General features: G+C 40.5%; 4 protein-coding genes across 4 annotated transcripts; 2 read left to right on the top strand and 2 right to left on the bottom strand.

The window, feature by feature from the left end:
• The first annotated feature begins 2,029 nt into the window (after positions 1–2,029).
• On the top strand, positions 2,030–3,894 carry LOC138137781 (cytochrome P450 9e2-like). Its single transcript, XM_069057329.1, has 4 exons — positions 2,030–2,330; positions 2,376–2,868; positions 2,908–3,625; positions 3,674–3,894. Exons 1-4 carry the CDS (start codon positions 2,137–2,139, stop codon positions 3,835–3,837), a joined length of 1,569 nt encoding a protein of 522 aa, XP_068913430.1. The 5' UTR covers positions 2,030–2,136; the 3' UTR covers positions 3,838–3,894.
• Positions 3,618–9,946, bottom strand: LOC138138552 (uncharacterized). Its single transcript, XM_069058538.1, has 10 exons — positions 9,595–9,946; positions 7,146–7,632; positions 6,648–7,098; positions 6,334–6,600; positions 6,009–6,283; positions 5,444–5,748; positions 4,908–5,394; positions 4,409–4,859; positions 4,095–4,361; positions 3,618–4,043 (listed from the first exon to the last, which is right to left on the bottom strand). Exons 1-10 carry the CDS (start codon positions 9,798–9,800, stop codon positions 3,865–3,867), a joined length of 3,375 nt encoding a protein of 1,124 aa, XP_068914639.1. The 5' UTR covers positions 9,801–9,946; the 3' UTR covers positions 3,618–3,864.
• Positions 9,947–10,322: 376 nt separating this feature from the next.
• On the top strand, positions 10,323–12,546 carry LOC138137780 (cytochrome P450 9e2-like). Its single transcript, XM_069057328.1, has 5 exons — positions 10,323–10,752; positions 10,910–11,390; positions 11,439–11,886; positions 11,935–12,201; positions 12,253–12,546. The coding sequence occupies exons 1-5, from the start codon at positions 10,553–10,555 to the stop codon at positions 12,429–12,431; spliced, it is 1,575 nt and encodes a 524-aa protein (XP_068913429.1). The 5' UTR covers positions 10,323–10,552; the 3' UTR covers positions 12,432–12,546.
• Positions 12,547–16,632: 4,086 nt separating this feature from the next.
• Positions 16,633–19,089, bottom strand: LOC138138168 (cytochrome P450 9e2-like). The gene is made up of 3 exons (XM_069057950.1): positions 18,939–19,089; positions 18,669–18,879; positions 16,633–18,107 (listed from the first exon to the last, which is right to left on the bottom strand). The coding sequence occupies exons 2-3, from the start codon at positions 18,866–18,868 to the stop codon at positions 16,700–16,702; spliced, it is 1,608 nt and encodes a 535-aa protein (XP_068914051.1). The 5' UTR covers positions 18,869–18,879; positions 18,939–19,089; the 3' UTR covers positions 16,633–16,699.
• Between the last annotated feature and the right edge of the window lie 165 nt (positions 19,090–19,254).

Consider the following 19,254-nt stretch of genomic DNA (forward strand, 5'->3'; position numbering starts at 1 on the left):
CTTCTGACACTCTTTGTGGAAAAGTGAATAGAAAGTGTTGAAAAATTTGAAAATGGCCTACCCTGAGGACAAAAAAAGGATGAAGGTATTTTATAAGGTCTCATCTTTATCGAAAAAGATGAAATTGGTTTTGATTTGGCTTTAATTTGAAATTTTGTCACAAAAAAAAAGTTTGCGGTCAACGAAAAAATTTTGTAATTAACTCGTTTGTTAATGGGCAATTAATAATCTCAACTATTAAAGGCACTCACTCGCTACACTCGTTCGTGCTTTAAACAGTTTCGATTATTAATCGCCATCATTAACAAACTAGTTTATTAAATAACTATTAAGACACTCATCTTCATTACGACACTCGCCTACGACTCGTGCTGTAATTCTCATACTCGTATCTTAATATCCATCATTAAATGCTTGTTGTATAACATACTAATTTTAGCACAGTAGGTATTCGTAAAATTCCATTTTTGAAATTATTGTACAATTTCATTTTTAATTCTCATTTATTTTACCGGAATTACAAAAATGACATTGATCGTCACTTTACATACAAATATTTTAGTGAAAAATTAACAACTGACACTATTACTGCTTGTTCTGGCCCTAATTTCCTTTGTAAATCCCTCCAGTTTTCTTTGGAAATCCGACCCCCAACGATTATTCCTAATCCCAATTTCTGTCAAATTTTTCTGCCCGAAGAAACCCTCCGGCAAACTTTCCAACTGGTTATCTTCTATGTACAACAGCTGAATATTATTTTTCGTAAACACTTGTTCTGGAATCTGCTCGAGTTTATTGTGATCCAGAGCCAAGTTCCAAACATTTATTCCCTCGAAGGCTCCCGAATCAATCTCCCTTATTTCATTATGAGCAACCCCGATAATTACAGTTTTGTTTTTTGTCATAAATCTAAACCACCCCTTCCCCAATTTTTCCAGTTTATTGCAACTCATATCAAACGCCCACATGCTCGGAGTATTCACGAAAGAATTATCATGAAACTGCACAATCTTATTCCGCGATAAGTGAACCTCCCACAGATTTGGTAAATCACTAATCGCTTTTTCTTCAACATGAGTGATTTTATTGTAGGCCAAATCCAGTTTTTTTATTTTGAGATTTTTGAAAGTTCCAGTTTTGATAACAGTCAGCTCGTTACGTTCCAGACGAATTTCTTCTGTAATGTTTTGATTGTCAAAAACTCCAGGCTCCAACTCCTCCAGTTTACGCCCGTCCATCCAGAAATAGTAAGTGTCTGGACCAATATCCAGCATTCCTTGACGCAACACTGGAACGTCGCTGAGAACTGTAATAGAGAAAGCGTTTTTCTTACTTGTCACCACATCTTCGCTGTGATTGCTTCTTTCGTACTCGTAGTTAAACAACGTTTCAACCAGTTCGTAGTCTATTTTGGCACTCAAATCTTCGCATTTTGACAACTGAGCGAACAACACAAACATCAAAATCTTCATTTTTGGGTGATTTTTATGGTACTGAGCACCACAGTGTGTTGGCTAGAACAAACGCAATCTGGAAAATCCCCTTTCGTTACCTCTCACGGTCAAACTTATTACAATTATCAATAACATCGATCATCTTCACGGAAGCGCCATTGTAGCAAAAATAGAACATCATTACCGATTTTTTGTAACACTCGTTAGCCGGAAGGACAGTGAAAGTCGTCAATTACAAATTAGAAAAGCGAGTCGAAAAGATTTGTTTCTGATGGAAAGTGAGCCTAGAAAAATTTTGTACCATCACTTGTGCAAAATCATGAGAATCCCTTTTTGTGCAATTTTTCTCAGTAATTTGTGACTTGCAAGTTAATCCGGAAATGCGAAATCTTCACGTTTTAATCTTCTTTTAATAATAATAATCAGTGCTGGTCTTTGAGACCCACAGTACAGAAAGTCACGAGTTTTGCAGTCACATGTCTTGCAGAACTATAATTTTTTCCAGGTAAGTCAGCGGCAAGAACCTCTTAAGGTCAACGAAACAAATTTATTATTTGTATTGCTGTCTGGTCGGGTTTGCAGATTGCCTAACCTAACATCTGTGCGATGATTCCACTCGACGGGGTCACCAAACTGACACAAATTCAGTGAAAGCATTCGCTTCTTCGCATTTCACCGCGACATGTTTGCAGTGTTGTTGCTCTTCGTTCTGGTCGTGAGTGTTGTGTACTTCAAGCTGATAGTGCCCTTTTTCTATTGGCAACGTCGCAACATCGACTATGTGAAGCCGTGGACTAGGTTCAGGAGGGTCTTTTTGGGCAAAGAAGCCTTCGCCGAGTCTGTCCGAGCAGCTTACGACGAACATCCGGACAAAAGGTAGAGTCGCTACCGTTCCTACCCCCATGACGCTCAATCTTTTAGATATTATGGGAGTTACCAGTTCCTCCAACCCTCCCTCTTCGTCCGCGACCTAGACCTGATCAAGCAGATCACGGTGAAGGACTTTGACCACTTCACGGACCACTCGGCCTTCACCAGCGAAAAGACCGACCCGATCCTGGGTCTCAATTTGTTCTCTCTGAAAGGACAGAGATGGCGCGAGATGCGCTCAACTCTAAGTCCGGCTTTCACAGGGAGCAAAATGAGGTCTATGTACACCCTCATTGCCGAAACTGCCCAAAACTTCACTCGGCACTTCTTGGACGGACCGGAAGAGGTCGTGGTGGCAGAGATGAAAGACATTTTCACCAAATACACCAACGACGTGATCGCGAATTGCGCGTTTGGTATCAAGTGCGACTCGCTCTTTGACGACAACAACGAGTTCTATAAGATGGGGAGGTACGTGTCAACTCCGACGCCTTGGAGGCTGCTCCAGAGTCTCCTCTACGGTTTCTTCCCCAAGATCTTTGAGGTACTAGTAATTTGAAAGGTGCGCTGACAAGTGGTTTAGTTCTTTCGCATTCCAGCTCTGCCTGCTACCATTTCTGATTTCTTCCTCAGAATTATCAAAGACGCGATTAGGGTGAGGGAAAACGAAGGGATTGTGCGACCTGATATGATCCATCTCCTGATGGAGGCGAGAAAAGGGCGGCTGAAACATGACAAAAGCGAGAACGGAGATGATACGGGGTTTGCAACCGTCCAAGAATCAGAAATTGGTAGAAACCAAAACCATGCCATTGAAATCACCGATGAGGTCATCACTGCTCAAGCTCTAGTATTTTTTATTGCCGGATTCACTACGGCGTCTTCACTGATGAGCTTTATGTCGTACGAGCTTACTGTCAATCCTGAAATCCAGAAGACCTTGCAGGAAGAGATCGACGAGGTGTTGACGACCACCAAAGGGGACATATCGTATGAGGACATCCTCAAGATGAAGTATCTGGATCAGGTGGTGTCGGAAGCCTTGAGAAAATATCCACCTGGATACGTCCTGAACAGAATTTGCGTCAAGGACTATCTGATCAAGCCAAAAAACGACGAGACTCCTGCGCTTATCGAGAAAGGATGTTTGGTGGCTATTCCGGTGATCGCTTTGCACTACAGTCCTGAATTTTTTCCGGACCCGGAAAAATTCGATCCTAGTCGATTTAGTGACGACCACAAGTCGAAAATCGTTCCAGGATCGTACATGCCGTTCGGAATGGGACCCAGAAATTGCATTGGTAGGAACATTTTTATTTTTTAATTTTTATAGATAGTAACATTTCCAGGATCGAGGTTTGCTCTACTGGAAATAAAAGTCTTGACGGTTAGTCTTTTGTCCAAATTTGACTTGGTGCCAGTAGCAAAGACTGTGATACCTCTCCAGCTGGCGAAGACTTTGTCTCTGGATGCCAAAGGAGGAGTTTGGTTAGGTTTGCAACGTAGAAAATAGAATTGTAGAGATTTTTTGGTGTTTGTGTTAATAAAAAGTGACCTTCCTGGGCCTAAATCCGAGTCTAAATCCATTCTCGGGGCTCAAATTCATCTTTTTTGCACTGATTTTGAGCGGAATGGGGGTAGCATTGAGTGGTAAGATGTCAAATCTTGACAACAGGTGGAAAAATAGGGTTTTGATCTCGAGCAGGGCGAATCGAGAACCTAAAAATAAGACAGTTTGGTACCTTCCAATAAAATGGCAACATTTCGTACCGATACAATTTCTAGGTCCTACTCCAAAAGGTAAATAAGCTCCAGGTACCAGTTTTGCCTTGTTCTCTTCGCTGAATCTCTCAGGATCAAATCGTTCGGGATCAGGATAATACTGAGAATCCCGATGTATTGCAATCACAGGTATCGAAATCGACACTCCCTTTTCTACCAAAACTTCCCCTTCATTTGGACTTTTGGAGTTGATGGTGTACTCTTTGGTACAGACGCGCTCCACCTGGAATCCTGGGGGCCACAATCTCAAAGTTTCTGCAATTAAACCGTCACCAAAAATCAAAAACTTTCTGTAAACGTACCGCAGACGACTTGGTCGAGGTACTTCATCGACAGAAGAGTCTCGTAGGAGACTCTTCCTTTGCATTTTTGGTTAACAGCGTCGATTTCTTTTTGGAGTCTTTCCTGAACATCAGGATGGACGGCAAGTTCGTAGGCCATGAAAGACGAAGTCGTCGAGGCGGTGTCAAAACCGGCAAAGAAGAAAAGCATGGCTTGGGCCACGATATCGTCATCTGACAACTTCCTTTGTTTCGTGTCTTTGCCAATTTGAGATTCTTCAACCGTGGCGAACCCTTCGTCTTTATCGTCTTTGCTGGATTCGTGTTGGAGTCTACCTTTCCGCGCCTCCATCAACAGATGCACCAGATCTGGGCGCACAATCCCATCCTTCTCCCGCTTTGTCATATTGTCTTTGATGATGGACCTGAAGAAACTGGTGACATCCTTGGGGAACAACTGCACTCCCAAGAGCTACAAACTGGATTTTTACACCTGTCCGCCTAAAGAGTACCCTCTTACCTTCCCAATAGCGGCGAACTTGGCCAGAATGATGACCTTGACGATTTGGACTAGCCCAAACTTGCCAATGCGCGTCCCCATGGTGAAGAAGTTGTTGTTGGGTTCGTCCAAAGAGTCCACTTTGATCCCAAAGGCTGTCGTGGCGATCACATCTGTGGCAAACCGCGAAAAGATGTCTTTCATCTCGACCGCCACTTGCTCTTTTCCGCGAAAGTGTCCGACAAACTTTTCGGCGCATTCCGCCATCAGTTGGTACATGTTTCGCATTTTGCTGCTGGTAAAGGCGGGGCTTAGAGTGGCGCGCATCTGGCGCCAGTCCTCTCCGGTCAAGCTGATCAAGCTCTTGGATAAGAGAGGGTCGTTGTCGGAGGTGCCGAAAGAGAAGTGGTCATGGAAATGGTCGAAATCTTTGACCGCAAACTGCTTGACCAAGTCGACGTCTCTTACCATCAAGACGGGCTGGCTGAACTGCATGAAGCCCACGTACCTGGAACGCTACCATGAACTGGTGCATCACTTTGTCGCCACAATATTACCTCTTGTCATGGTGTTTTTGGTACAAGTCGGTTATTATGTGGACCAAGTGCTTTTTCCGAAGAATCGAGCTGGTCATGTTGCCGACAATGGGCCATGACGGCTCGTGGGTCACATTTCTTTTTTCCCAATACCTCGCAGGTTTCACCACCTTGAAGTAGATGAACACCCCCAAGAGCACTCCCACCACGATGTAAAACATTCTAGTCGCCCCTGGATACTGGCTCTTGACGATCACAAGTGAACACTCGAAATAACATTTTATTACAGCAAACTGCTTTATTTTTAATCGGTGCTCGGAAAAAACTGATTAGGTTATTGATATGCGATAACGAGTTTCACCAAACATAAATACACATCTAGAGGTTAAACAGCTGTTTTATTTCATATTATAACGTGCGTACACAGATTACTTCAGTTCAGGATTTTTGTTGCTATTTAAGATTCGCCATACAGCAGCCCCAGGGACCTCCTTCTGTTCCTCTACTGTCTCTGACCTCTCATGGTTACAGGTCAGGCAGATTTTAAAGATTAAGGTTTATCTTTGATTACTTATTTGGAGCATCAATTCTGTGCTGTCCCATCATGTGCCGACAACGTGACAGATTCGTGGGAATCAGTGGTTGCGCTGCTGGCTTTCAGATCTTCAAGCGTACGTGCCAACCTAACGACAGCTGGTATTCTAGGTTTGAGACCTAATCGAAATCCGGTCTCTGGCGCCATGTTAATCTTCTTAGGGCTGATGGTCACAGGAAATTGGGTCTCATCGTCTGGCAAAATGATGAATTTCGACATCAAGTGGAAAAATAGAATTTTGATCTCGAGAAGGGCGAACCTAGAACCTGTGACAAACCCTTTGGAAGCTGTGCCGATCAAACGGAAAAACTCTCACCGATACAGTTCCTAGGACCCAGACCAAAAGGTAGGTACGACCCCGGTACTATTTTTGATTTGTTCTCGTCGCTAAACCTTTCTGGGTCGAACTTGTTGGGTTCGGGGAAGTACTGCGGGTCTCGATGCAAAGCCATGACGGGTATCACAACAGTAGTACCTTTTTCCACAAAGACCACTTTTTCTTTGGGGTTTATCGGTTCGATCACGTAATCTTTGACGCAGAGTCTGTCGGTTTGGAATCCCGGAGGCCACAGTCTCAACGTTTCTTAAAAAATGTCGTCAAAAAGGGTTTCGAAACGTTGAAGAATTTACCACACACGACTTGGTCAAGATATTTCATTGAATTCAGGGCTTCGTAAGGAACTCCATCTGGGTAGTGCTGCCTCACATCTTCGATCTCGTTCCAGAGTCTCTTCTGGACGTCAAGATTGAGAGCCAGTTCGAGTGCCATGAAACTAGCAGCGGTAGAAACCGTGTCAAAACCGGCAAAGAAGAAAGCTAAAGCTTGGGCAACTATGTGGTCATCAGTGAGTTCCATTTGAATCGTGTTTTTGCCAATTTGAGACTCCTCGACTGTTGCGAAACCTTCAACTGCTTCTTCTTTGACAGTTTCATGTTTTAGTCTTCCTTTCCTAGCTTCCATCAAGAGATGAATCAAATCAGGTCGTACAATTCCTCTAGATTCTCTCTCGCGGATGTTGTCTTTAACCAAAGACCTAAAAAAGCTGCTGACATCTTCCGTGAACACTTGAAGCCTTAATAACTGAAACGAGTTGTCCAGATTGAGTCGTCACACCTAAACCCACTCACATTAGCAAGTCTCGGAGCTAACTGCATTATAAATAATTTGACAGTTGTGAAGAACCCCAGGTTGGTGAACTGGCTTCCCATTTTGAAAAACTCGTTGTCTGGGTTGTCCATAGAGTCAATCGCTATCCCAAAAGCTGTGGTGGCGATAACGTCGTTGGCAAATTTGGAAAACACTTCTTTCATCTCTACCGTGACTTGTTTTTTTCCTTTGAAATGGTTGGCGAAGTTTTCGGCACAATTGCTCATCAAGTGGTATATGTTTCGCATCTTGCTGCTGGTGAAGGCGGGGCTTAGGGTGGCTCTCATGCGTCTCCAGTTGTCGCCGCTCAGGCTGACCAGACTTTTGGAGAGGAGAGGATCGCTCTTGGTGTTGTCGAAAGCGAGGTGGTCGTGGAAGTGGTCGAAGTCTTTGACTGTGACTTTTTTTATCAGTTCCAGGTCTCTCAGCATGAGGAAGGGGGTGGTGAAGTGCATGTAGCCCACACATCTGCAACACAAAGAGAGTAGAGTGGTGGAAAAGAAATGAAAAAAGGTAAAAAAAAAACAAGAAGAGAATCTCTAGAATTTGGGAGGGAGTTTTGGATATTTTAAAGAAGAAAATCTAGATTTTAGAAAGAGACAAGTTAAAAATAAGTATTGAGCTGCGGCCATGTAATATATTCTATTTTTTGTTCGACACTGTCAGAATTTGAAAATTTTCTCCTGTGTGAACAAATTTTGATAAATGTCACAACTTGTCGAAACGAAACGTCAATCTAATTTTAAAGATTTGGAGCCTTTAAGGGGCTCGTCGACCAAAAAAACGTTTATTCAACTCGTTCTTGTGTAAATTGGGCCTTTTTTGGCACTCGCGGGCCTTTAAAACGCTCGTTTCACTCGCGTTTAATAATGGCCCACTTGTGAGAAAAAATGCCCAATTTACACACGAACTCATTAAATAAACTACCATTATCCCACTCATTTCAGACAGATAATGATTTACTTTACAGCACGCCGTGCGACAATTAATATTTTACAGCACGCCGTGCGGCAAGGTAAATAAAGGAAATCATTAAAAATTAAACAAGTTAATGACACTTGACACGTGATTGTTCAGAAACTGCAACAGATCTTCAACTGAAGAACTCATTATCTTATTACAAACTTTCGCAAAAACGAATATTTCCTGTTGTTGTATTTTTCTCTAAATTGTTAAGTATTGAAATAAAAATGTGTCGAGTTTAAAACGGTTTGAGCGATTGTAGAATAACGTTTTGTACGCAACACGTGCGATATGGACACTATTACCGCACTCTTTGTGCAAACTTCACACACCCGCAATAATAATAGTGATATCTCACTTGTTGCGTAAATAATTATTAAACTGTTTATCTCCGGTCTTATTATAATGGTTTTTTCTTTACATATTTAATGTTAGCTGTTTTTTTTCACATTTTTCTCTTCTTTTGATAGTATTTTTTATTCGTAGCCTTTTACTGTCATATTCATATATGTACTCCTTCGGTGGTTTTATTTTTATTTCATCATCTTAACTCTTGCGTTTTTCTCTCTGTGTTTTTTTCCTTTCCACATTTCATGCCTATTTTGAATCTTCTTCAAAATCATAATCTTCAAATTTTGGGTGTTGTGACACTGCACGGCGAAGTATTATCATTTATCGGTATCACACTCCTTTATCTTTCTTACCCACTTAAAATAGGATTTATACCGGAAATTACTACAGATAATAAAGTTACAACACGATACAATATTAAAGGAAATGCTAAAAATAATAAACAATTATGTTATACAAGGTGATTTTAAAAGTTGTGCAGATATTTTAATCACGAGCTACTGGCTTCATGTAGAACTCGGAAAAAATATTTTAAAAATTCTATGTCAAAAAATAAAATGACAATTATTTTTTGAACTACAATTTTTTTAAATTGCTTTTAGTTTTCTACGTTGTCCTACACCCTTGTATATCATGTTTTATAAAATGTAGACCAATGCGAAGTAATCTATAGAAAATATGCTTTCAAACAAGGAAACCGCATTGGTGTACGTTTTATAAAATATGATATACAGGGTGTATTTTTAAAATGTGCCGAAATTTTACCTACGAGGTTGTTTGACAACGTAGAAGACTAAAAGCAATTAAAAAAAATTGTAGCTCAAAAAATAAATGTCATTTTATTTAAACATTTTTTCCGAGTTCCACATGAAGCTAGTAGCTCGTGATTAAAATATCTGCACAACTTTCAAAATCACTCTGTATAATCAATAGAAACACAGAAATTAAAGAACCGAAAAAGACAGAAAAAAGAATCACTTAGAAACACCTTTTTCTTCCCTTTCTTTCGGCTCCATCGAACTGAAGACTTGGAAGGAAACGGAAATATCAAGAATCGTTTTGGCAACATACTTAGAAACCCAAGAATTTATTTTCTAAACAAAAACATTTGCCCACCTTGCTTTCGGGTACTGCTTGTACACATCGATGGAAACCTCCGTGATGTGCTTCTTCTTCAGGACGAAATCCCTCATACTCCCAACAATGGGCCATGACTTGACATGCACCACATCCCTCTCTTCCCAATATTTCGACGGCTTAACAACTTTGTAATAAACGTAAACAAGCGAGGCGATTATTCCCAACAAAAAATAAATGAACATTTTACACCGATTTTGACACACCTAAACTTATCACTGCTGCAGCCTAATCTCTACCAGGCGAAAAAAAAACAGATAAGAGAGTGTTGATAATAATTGGTCGCACACTCAACGCACGCCGACTAAACCGACTAAAATAGCATACCATTAAATACCAGCTGTATGCACGGTCAGCCTTGGCCAAATGACTCATTTGCTTAAAATTGCCAGTTGATGATCATGGATAAAAATTTGAAAGAGCGATCAGGTTGGTCATTTTCTTATGGTCGTAAAGAGCTTGAGTTCCGAAGTGTTGACCTTGAGTTCATCTACATTTTGTGATCGCGAAACATACATTGTCTGTATTTTATCAAGGTCTTGCAAATCATGACCAAGTTGTTGACAAGAAAAAACAACAGAAGGTTGCTCTTCAGCTCTATCACGAAGAACCAGTTCGCACAAAAAATAATGATCGATTGACCTAGAACTGACAGGTCATCGATCTCGCCGAAAGAGTCCACATTGCCCCATCTCTCGTCGAGGTTGCGCAATTTCGTCAGATAAAAGTGATTTATAACAATCTCAAGACAATTTGGTTGTCCGTCCGGCGATAAATCTATTTTGAATATTTTTTCTGACAGCTGAACAGAAGCCTCGGTGTAGGCAGTTCAGAGTAAATAAACACTGTTGTAATGTTTATGGTGCGATTATAAATACTCTGAAGAGCAATTTACGCTCCAGTCGATTTTTGGAAGTGTGCGCACGAGCTGTCGACGATGTTTTTCTTCGTTTTGGGAGTCCTCGTGAGCGTTTTGATCTACTACAAGCTGATAAGACCTTGCAGCTACTGGAAGGACCGAGGGGTGAAACATGCCAGGTCGTGGCCGCTGGTGGGGAGCATGGGGGCGGTCGTGCTGAAGAGGCGTCCCTTCGCCACCGTCAGTCTCGACCTCTACAACAAATATCCAGAAGAAAGGTACTATTTGATTTTTGCAAAACTTGAAGAATTTGGGTGGGTAAATTTGGACTGGGTGGAATTAATGGCGGCGATTAACAAAACATGTGTAGGAGAATACACAAGAAAATTTCCGTTGTTTACTCGTGAAATTTTTTGAGGATCAAAATTTTTGCAGATATGTTGGGTACATGCAATTCACTCAAAACTTCCTTTTGATCCGCGATCTTGACCTCATCAAGAAGATCACCACGCAAGACTTCAACCACTTCCAAAGTCACGTCCGTTTCGGCCAGTCCGACTCTGACCCTCTCTTGTCCAAAAACTTGTTGTTCATGAGCGGAGAAGAATGGAAAAGCTTGAGGTCTTCCCTGAGTCCAGCCTTCACCAGCAGCAAGATGAGGAACATGTACTTGATGGTCGAGGAGTGCGCCGAAAATTTTGTCAACCACTACCAAGCAGACGTGGAGGTAGAGATGAGAGACGTCTTTTCGAGGTTCACTACCGACGTGATTGCTTCCACGGCTTTCGGAATCACAGTAGACTCGTTCAAAGAGCCCAACAACGAGTTTTTCGCGATGGGGGTCATCTTGACAAAGCTCACGGCGTGGCAAACTGTCAAGATCATAATGACGCAAATGTCCAAGAGCGTCGGAAATGTAAGTCGAAGAAGAGCGCGCGACTAGGTAATTGAAAATGATTTTTAGTTGTTTGGGATCCAAGTGTTTCCGAAACGTGCCACTGAGTTCTTCAGACGGATAGTCAAAGATAACATAGAGAAGAGAGAAGCTGAAGGAATCGTGCGCCCGGATTTGATCCATCTGTTGATGGAAGCTCGCAAAGGGAAGCTGAAGCCAGAGTCTGGCGGCGACAACCGGGAGGGTTTCGCCGCTGTGGAAGAGTCCCAAATCGAGCCTTCCCGCAAAGAAGTGGAGTTGTCGGATGAGCACATCTTGGCCCAAGCGATGTTGTTCTTTTTCGCGGCCTTCGACACAGTCTCGACAGCTGCCAGTTTCATGGCCTACGAACTAGCCCTCAATCCTGACATCCAGAAGAAGCTCCAAGAGGAGATCGACTCGGTCAAGAGCAAACACGACGGCACAATCCCTTACGACGCCTTACTATCGATGAAGTACCTCGACCAAGTGGTTTCCGGTACTTTGCCCAGTACTTTCGTACCAGTAGTGACGTAATTCTTTGCAGAGACCTTGCGAAAGTGGCCTCCGAATTTCGAGACTGATCGTCTCTGCGTCAAGGACTATCTGATCCCGTCGACCAATCCCGACGAGAAGGGTTTCTTGGTGAAGAAGGGGATCGTCGCGTTGGTACCGATGATGGCGTTGCAGCGCGACCCTCAGTACTATCCGGAACCGGATCGCTTCGATCCTGAGAGGTTTAACGATGAAAATAAATCGAAGGTTGTTCCAGGAACGTATTTGCCGTTTGGCATGGGTCCAAGGAATTGTATTGGTGAGATTTATGGACATATTTATTGACAATATCGGAGATTTTCGATTGCAGGTTCGAGGTTTGCTCTCTTGGAAATTAAAAGCGTGTTCTGTCACTTACTTGGGAAGTTTGACATTACCCCATATGACAAAACTGAAATTCCTATGAAGCTCAGTAGTAAACATTTCAATATGCAGCCGGAAAAGGGATTCTGGTTGAGGCTTAATTTGAGGAAGGAAGGTTCTTCCTAATGAGGTAAATGAAGGCTGAAAATATACGATCGAAATGGTTTAATCAAAAATAATAATAAAACTAAATGTTATGTGTTTCAGTAGTATTGTTGCAATAAAAGCATTGTTTTTTGTACCGATAAGTTATTTATAGCCTCTATTGGATCCGGTAATTACAAAGTGCTGTTATAGTTCCAAGTGAGTGCTCTTGACAGGATATAATATAATTAAATTAAAATTACAGGCCACGGTCATTGCTTGTTATGCCCAAAATATTGCAAGTGTCTAGTCTGTTCTTATTACCATGAAAAAGTGAAAAATGTGTTAAATTTTGCACTCAAGTAAGTATTTTAAAAGTACCGTACGGTAGTACTGTATCGGCAAGGACAAATCATTGCTCCAATAATTTAGGTACGACCTTGCACGTCTCACTCATCTAACAATCAGTTTTAATAGAGTAGCTCAATTCCTATTATGTTCTTCCATTTTTTTTTGCTGTTGTATAGTTTGGTACTTAAAAGGTACTAATAGTTTTTTGACCAGAAACAACTCCACAATGCTTATTAGTAGAAGCTCAAATCTTTGTCAATGTCAAGTTCTTTGAGTACCAGTACCACCAGTGCTTGACATCGCTTTCGAATTAGAGCTCTGGTGCTTTGCCCAAATGAGGAGAATATGATAATAATGCTCTTGGTAACTGAAGTTTCCTTTCTCTTTTAGAAACGCAGGTTGTCTTTTTAATTGGTTTATGCTTTTACCAAGAAAACTTGGAAATCTCTTGTTGGTTAATTTTCAAAGAATTATTGTTTCCAAAAGAAATTGTGACCTTAAAAGAAATACATGATTTACGCCACTGTTTATTCACTTGACAACTACGGTTTGACAGCTCTCTCTACAATTCTTTAATTTCATCTTTATTTATGACATTGCAATCAGCTGATTTTAGGCAAGAGTAGAATAATTCAATAGCAACAATGACCACTTGGTACTTTATTCAAAACTTTCACGTCAAGTTGCGACAAAGATGATGATGTTTAAGGTGAAAGATCAGCAGCCTTTACCCAATTGTTTCCTCCAAACTTCCAGTAAAAATGTTTCCATTTTGTGCCTTATGAGCAATAAAATTTGTTATAGGAAGCCATTTGCAATAACACTATTGTTGTATAGTAATAAACTTTTATATTTCGATTAACTCAATAGCGAAAACATGTCATGTGTAAAAAAACAAACTACTATATTATATCGGGTGTTCATTTAAGTTTATCCCCAAAATTGGCGTTGAAGAGTCGATTGTGAACGCACCACTCGTCAGTCTGCACACTAAAAACACAAACAACGCAAAAAGTGAGGTTACGTTCACAATCACTTCAAGGCCTACTTTGAGGAGAAATTTAAATGAACACCCGATACTATTTAGTAAACTATTAGTAATAAAAATAAAATACTTTCTCCAAAGGTTCGTGTCTGTTTGGACACGGCAGCAATAAAAAATAAAATCACAAATCTTAATTGTTGAAGATTGTAGGCGCATAGCGACACTTTCTACGTTTTGACATTGGTTAAAGGGCACGCGTTAAGAAGTATGGTGCAGCTCTATGCACACAGCCGAAATTTCTATCTATTCTTAAAGTAGTAAGATTTCCCGCACAAAATTCAAATTTGACGAGGCAGTGTAAATTAGGCTTTTCATGACGTCGCTACGAACTATCACGTGACTACTCCAGTGGTTCGCCGCGCCAACTATAGGTTTCAGTCATTATACAGGGTGGTCCCGATATAACCTGCCAGAAGAAATCCAGTAATAGGTGACGATGAATAGAACTCATACACAAAAACTGTTTCTAATAAAAGTCTTTTCGTTTTCGAGATAAAAATAATTGAAAATTTGGTCAAAATTTGCTGTACGCTAATGAGTTAATCGGTTTTAAAAAGGTAATTCTGGTTGTTTGGCTGCAATTTTTTTAGCAACGGTACCTGTAACACCTGTGACATTTGTCAAGTTTAATTTTAAATTTGCGAATCCTTCAAAAAGTTATGAAATTCACAAAACAAGAATACGCCGATTTGCATTTACTCTATGGTGAAATACGTGGTAATTCAAGACCGGCAAGGCGACCATACGGCGAGCGTTTTCCTGAAGGAGTCCTTCCGTCCCGTTGCATTTTTGTGGAGCTACATCTGCATTTATGTGAGGTTGGTTCTGACTGATTCCAATACGATGGCGTCCCCGATCCTCCATTTAACCCCTCTGGATTTTAATTTTTGGAGCCACACGAAAGATTTGGTATACGAAGTTGAAATAAATACAAAAGGCCAACTCCAGAAACGCGTAACAGACGCCGCGAACCAGATTCGTAAAAAGCCAGAAATGCTGAATTCTGTTTATGAAAATTGGTACCAACGGAAGGCATTTATTATAAAATAATTTTTTTAGTCTAGTTTACCTTTCATTAGTTAGTAGATATTCTCAGTTAGAGTTGAAAGTACGAATATGTAAATTGTAAATAAATTTACTCAATACATTATTTTGGCTATTTAACCACAACTAAAACGATACTCTTATTATACAATTCTTTCACAATTTTGCACACACTACCTCTACAGTTATTTACACGTTGAGGAACACCACTTTATTTAGTACTTACTCATTCATCTCAGTCAACAAAATCAGCTTTTGTACCTAAATAAGCTGGTGAATTAACGCACAGTGTACAGCGTTTTCAATAAATGTCATTAATTTGATTTAGTTTGTCAGATTTGAGATTTGTCATAAACGATTCAGGTACCTATGTTGCTTAGATACTGTCATCCTTACAAACACCAACAATTAATTCCTGAGTAGGTACGTATTTTTGTGGTCAGCAGCGTCGAATGGTTGTGGATAGGGGTTAATTTATCCCCATTACTTTGGACCTAATGAAAAGGGTTTTTTTGGACTTGTTAGATACTTCTAATGACCCAGAATTTTTTTGGCAGGTTATATCGGGACCACCCTGTATAATTATTTGTTATTGTGATAACAGTGGTAAGATAATATCATTCAAGGCGAATAATATTAGATAATGATAATGACGTTTGTTGAACTAATCTAAACGAAACGATTAATTTGTAATAACTTAACTAAACAAAAACACATCGCACTTTTTACACTAACACGATTCCTGATAAGACATCGGTTTCAAAATGTGATCACGACTCAATTTTAAAAATCAAATGAAAAATGAACACATTAAGGCACAACCAAGAAAAACATTTTCTTGCCTAGAATTTGGAAATGTTTTATAAGCCTCCTGGACCATCTCGGCGATGGACTGTTTGTGCAAAATCGTCCCCCAGTTATCCCCAAAAATTGGTACAATAAAGTCCTTCTGGTTCACCCCTTTCCTCTGCCAGTATTTATGGGGGCGGACTAGGAGCCAGTAGGTCAAGGCCAGGGCAGCCACACTGACCACTACCTACCACATGTTTACAAACATTGGAACAAGATTAAACAGATTAATGTTGGTCAAGTTGAAGGTCTCTTTTTGAAATAATTACAATTAGAATAGTCGACGTCAGCTTGTGTTGATGTTTTGAATTAGGAACTTCATTGGCGCTTTTACACTAATGGGTTTATCTCCAATTCTTATTTAAACACAAATAACATAAGCAAATTCACCAATGATAGGTTTCGTCCAATTGGAGGGAGGTAATCATGTGCGAACTATTTTTATGATCGTCGAATTCAAAGTCTAAGCAATTATCTGTTCGTTGACTTATTTATTTTTTTAATCTGGTATGGATTACTTAATTTCTGATTGATCCAACATTGCCAACATCATCCTACATTTGAAATGAAAAGTCAAATATCACTGCTTAAATTTAGTAAGCCCTGGAGTACTGAACAAACCATTTCGATTGAAATATCAGTCGTGGTGGTGCGATCTGTAATAAAAGCTCTAGAGCTTGATGAGGATGTTGTTATCCACCTGTATAGACAGCATACATTTTCTCCCTTGATAAATAAGATATCTGTAATGAAGGTATTAAGACATCAACCGCAAACAAGGTTTAGGGGATTACGAGAATTAGATTCTGGGAGCTTATCAATAATTTCTCTAAACAAACTCCGACGTCCACAAAAAATTTTGAGAGCTGATTCAGTGTCATGGAATGGTAGTGACTCATTTTATCAAAATTAAGGACCCAACAAAAATCATTTTGGTAAATAAAACCCAACAAGAAGACTAGAGGTATCTGTTTATTTATTTATACATATTTTATTAAGTTTAATTCTACAGTTAAACCGACTAGTTCCCCTCTTTATCGACTTTGACGCGGCGCTTGAGCCCCAGCCAAAACCCATTCTCAGCAGTCATGTTAAATATATTTTTGCTAAGTTGTAACGGAATTTGAGTCTTCTCCACTGGAACAATCTCAAAATGGGCCAAAATATAAAAGAACAAAGTCTTAGTCTCCAGTAGAGCAAATCTAGAGCCGATACAGTTCCTGGGTCCTGCTCCAAACGGCAAATAAGTGTACGGATTAATCTTCACTTTGTTTTCTTCATTGAAACGTTCAGGGTCGAAACGATCCGGGTGAGGCCAGTACTGGGGATCTCTGTGCAAACCCATGACAGGCACCCAAATTAGCTGATTCTTTTCCAGATGAACAGGTTTCTCGTCTGGAGTCTTGGGTTCAATTGTGTAAGGTTTGGTACAGACGCGATCCGCTAAAATCGCAACGGGCCACTTTCTCAAAGCTTCCGACACGACCATGTCCATGTACTTCATTCCCGAAAGCGCCTCGTAGGTCAGTTTACCCTCGCAAGCTTCAAAAGTGTCGTCTACTTCTTGGATGAGTCTCTCCTGGACGTCAGGATTCACTCCTAGCTCGTGGGACAAGAAACACATCAGTGAAGAAACAGTATCGAAACCGGCAAAGAAGAAAATGAGAGCTTGAGCTGTGATATCTTGGTCTGTTAACTCGAGTTTATGAGTTTTCGTGGATTTGCTGATTTCAGATTCTTGCACTGTTGCAAAACCTGCGTCTTGTAGGGGTTCACTCTCTTCATGTTTCAGTCCATTCTTGCGCGCTTCCATCAACAGATTGATCATGTCAGGTCTGACTATTCTATGTTTTTCTCGACTCTCAATATTGTTTTTGACCAGTTTTGTGAAGAACGTTGCCACTTTTCGCGAGAACAGTTTTATGTTTAAAATCTTACACAGTTTCGGAATCGTAAAGAACGCGATGAATTTGATAGTAATCCAAACCCCACCAAAATTCGTCGCTTCTTTGCCCATCAAGTAGAACTCGTTGTTGCGTTCTCCCAAAGAATCACACTCCACGCCGAAAGCTGTGTTGGCGATGACATCGTTGGCAAAGCGAGACAACGTGTCCCTCATTTCGACAGTTATCAAGTCTTCGTTCTTCTTGAGGAAGTGGTTGATGAATTGTTCGCCACTCTGGGAAATCAGACAGAACATGTACTTCATTTTGCTGCTGGTAAAGGCAGGACTGAGAGTCGTGCGCATCTCGCGCCATCCTTGTCCGGTTAAAGCGACAAGGTTTTTGCCCCAAAGAGGATCAACGTCTTCGCTGACGAAAACTGGGTGGTCGACGAAATGATCGAAGTCTTTCACTGTGATCTGCTTGATCAAGTCAGGGTCTCTGACGAGAAGGGTGGGCGAGAAGAACTGGTACAGACCCGAATATCTAAGAACCAAATAAATATCAAGTGATTCACAATAAATTCAATATTTTTATTATTAACAATTCGAAACGGTATTTTGGCAAGTTTATTATTTATTTATCGTCCACGGTCCAAGGCTTAAAAGTAATGCGCAATAGTTATTTATGCAACGAGTTTCTGTGTAAACTGGGCCCGAGGGACAAGATTAAAACACGAGCGTAGAGCGTAGCGAGGGTTTTAAGGCCTCAAGGGCAATTAGAAAAGCCCAATTTACCCAGAAACGAGTTGCATACAAAATTTTATTGTTTGAAACGACGTCCCTGAAGCTTACAAATCTTTTAAAAATGGTTTCGCATTGGTTTTGACAGTTTTGACAAATTTTTCAAGACCTGTCAGAAATGTGACGTTGAATGTGTTGCCTAGGGCAACGGTTCGTTATCTGCTCATTTTGCTTTAGGGCAGTTAAGAGGCAGTTTACAAAGGAGAAAAATGAGAATTTATGACAGTTGAAAACAATAAAAAAAATTGTTGCATGTTGGAAATGACAAAGGCACATATCTGAGTGTCGACAAACAAGAACTTGCCTGGAATTTGGAAACTTATTATAGGCCTCCTGGATCATGTCTGCGAAGGACTGTTTGTGGAAAAGCAAGCTCCAGTTGTCCCCAAAAATGGGAACGACAAAGCGTTCCTGATTCACCCCCCTTTCCAGCCAGTATCTATTGGAGCGGACCATCCAGTAGCCCAGGACCACAAAAGCAACACCGACTACGATCCACCACATGATTAATGACACTGAAACGCGAACAGGGAGATTAATATTGACGCTGAAGGTCAAGGTTTAAACTATTTACAATTAGTATATAGTAATGTGGACTGCTGTTGGTGTTTTGTAGGACTGGGATCATCTGACTGATGTATAGTTTATCTCTGGCTCTTATCTGAACTGCTGTCTTGTTTATGACGCCGATAGATATGTAATTTCGGAATATTGACATAGAGTTTTCTTTTTCTGATAACAATTCCTACTATTTGTTCGTTAACTTGTCTATTTTTTCTAGCGTGAAAATTTTAATACAGGGTGTATTTTAAAAATGTGCCAAAATTTTACCTACGAGGTTGTGGGACAACGTAGAAGACTAAAATCAACTAAAAAAAATTGTACCTCAA

This window comes from Tenebrio molitor, chromosome 9, assembly GCF_963966145.1.
Source record: "Tenebrio molitor chromosome 9, icTenMoli1.1, whole genome shotgun sequence".
NCBI classification, from domain to species: Eukaryota; Metazoa; Arthropoda; class Insecta; order Coleoptera; family Tenebrionidae; genus Tenebrio; species Tenebrio molitor.

What these genes read in the sequence shown, in the direction of transcription:
- LOC138137781 (XM_069057329.1), top strand. Translation starts at nt 2,137, where the DNA reads ATGTTTGCAGTGTTGTTGCTCTTCGTTCTGGTCGTGAGTGTTGTGTAC. An exon ending in GACGAACATCCGGACAAAAG is followed by an intron (nt 2,331 to 2,375) that starts GTAGAGTCGCTA and finishes TCAATCTTTTAG; the next exon opens with ATATTATGGGAGTTACCAGT. An exon ending in TCTTCCCCAAGATCTTTGAG is followed by an intron (nt 2,869 to 2,907) that starts GTACTAGTAATT and finishes CAAGTGGTTTAG; the next exon opens with TTCTTTCGCATTCCAGCTCT.
- LOC138138552 (XM_069058538.1), bottom strand. Translation starts at nt 9,800, where the DNA reads ATGTTCATTTATTTTTTGTTGGGAATAATCGCCTCGCTTGTTTACGTT. An exon ending in TAGCTCCGAGACTTGCTAAT is followed by an intron (nt 7,099 to 7,145) that starts GTGAGTGGGTTT and finishes AACTCGTTTCAG; the next exon opens with TTATTAAGGCTTCAAGTGTT. An exon ending in ATGATGGGACAGCACAGAAT is followed by an intron (nt 5,749 to 6,008) that starts TGATGCTCCAAA and finishes ATAACCTAATCA; the next exon opens with GTTTTTTCCGAGCACCGATT.
- LOC138137780 (XM_069057328.1), top strand. Translation starts at nt 10,553, where the DNA reads ATGTTTTTCTTCGTTTTGGGAGTCCTCGTGAGCGTTTTGATCTACTAC. An exon ending in AACAAATATCCAGAAGAAAG is followed by an intron (nt 10,753 to 10,909) that starts GTACTATTTGAT and finishes AAATTTTTGCAG; the next exon opens with ATATGTTGGGTACATGCAAT. An exon ending in CCTCGACCAAGTGGTTTCCG is followed by an intron (nt 11,887 to 11,934) that starts GTACTTTGCCCA and finishes AATTCTTTGCAG; the next exon opens with AGACCTTGCGAAAGTGGCCT.
- LOC138138168 (XM_069057950.1), bottom strand. Translation starts at nt 18,868, where the DNA reads ATGTGGTGGATCGTAGTCGGTGTTGCTTTTGTGGTCCTGGGCTACTGG. An exon ending in AATAAGTTTCCAAATTCCAG is followed by an intron (nt 18,108 to 18,668) that starts GCAAGTTCTTGT and finishes TTTGGTTCTTAG; the next exon opens with ATATTCGGGTCTGTACCAGT.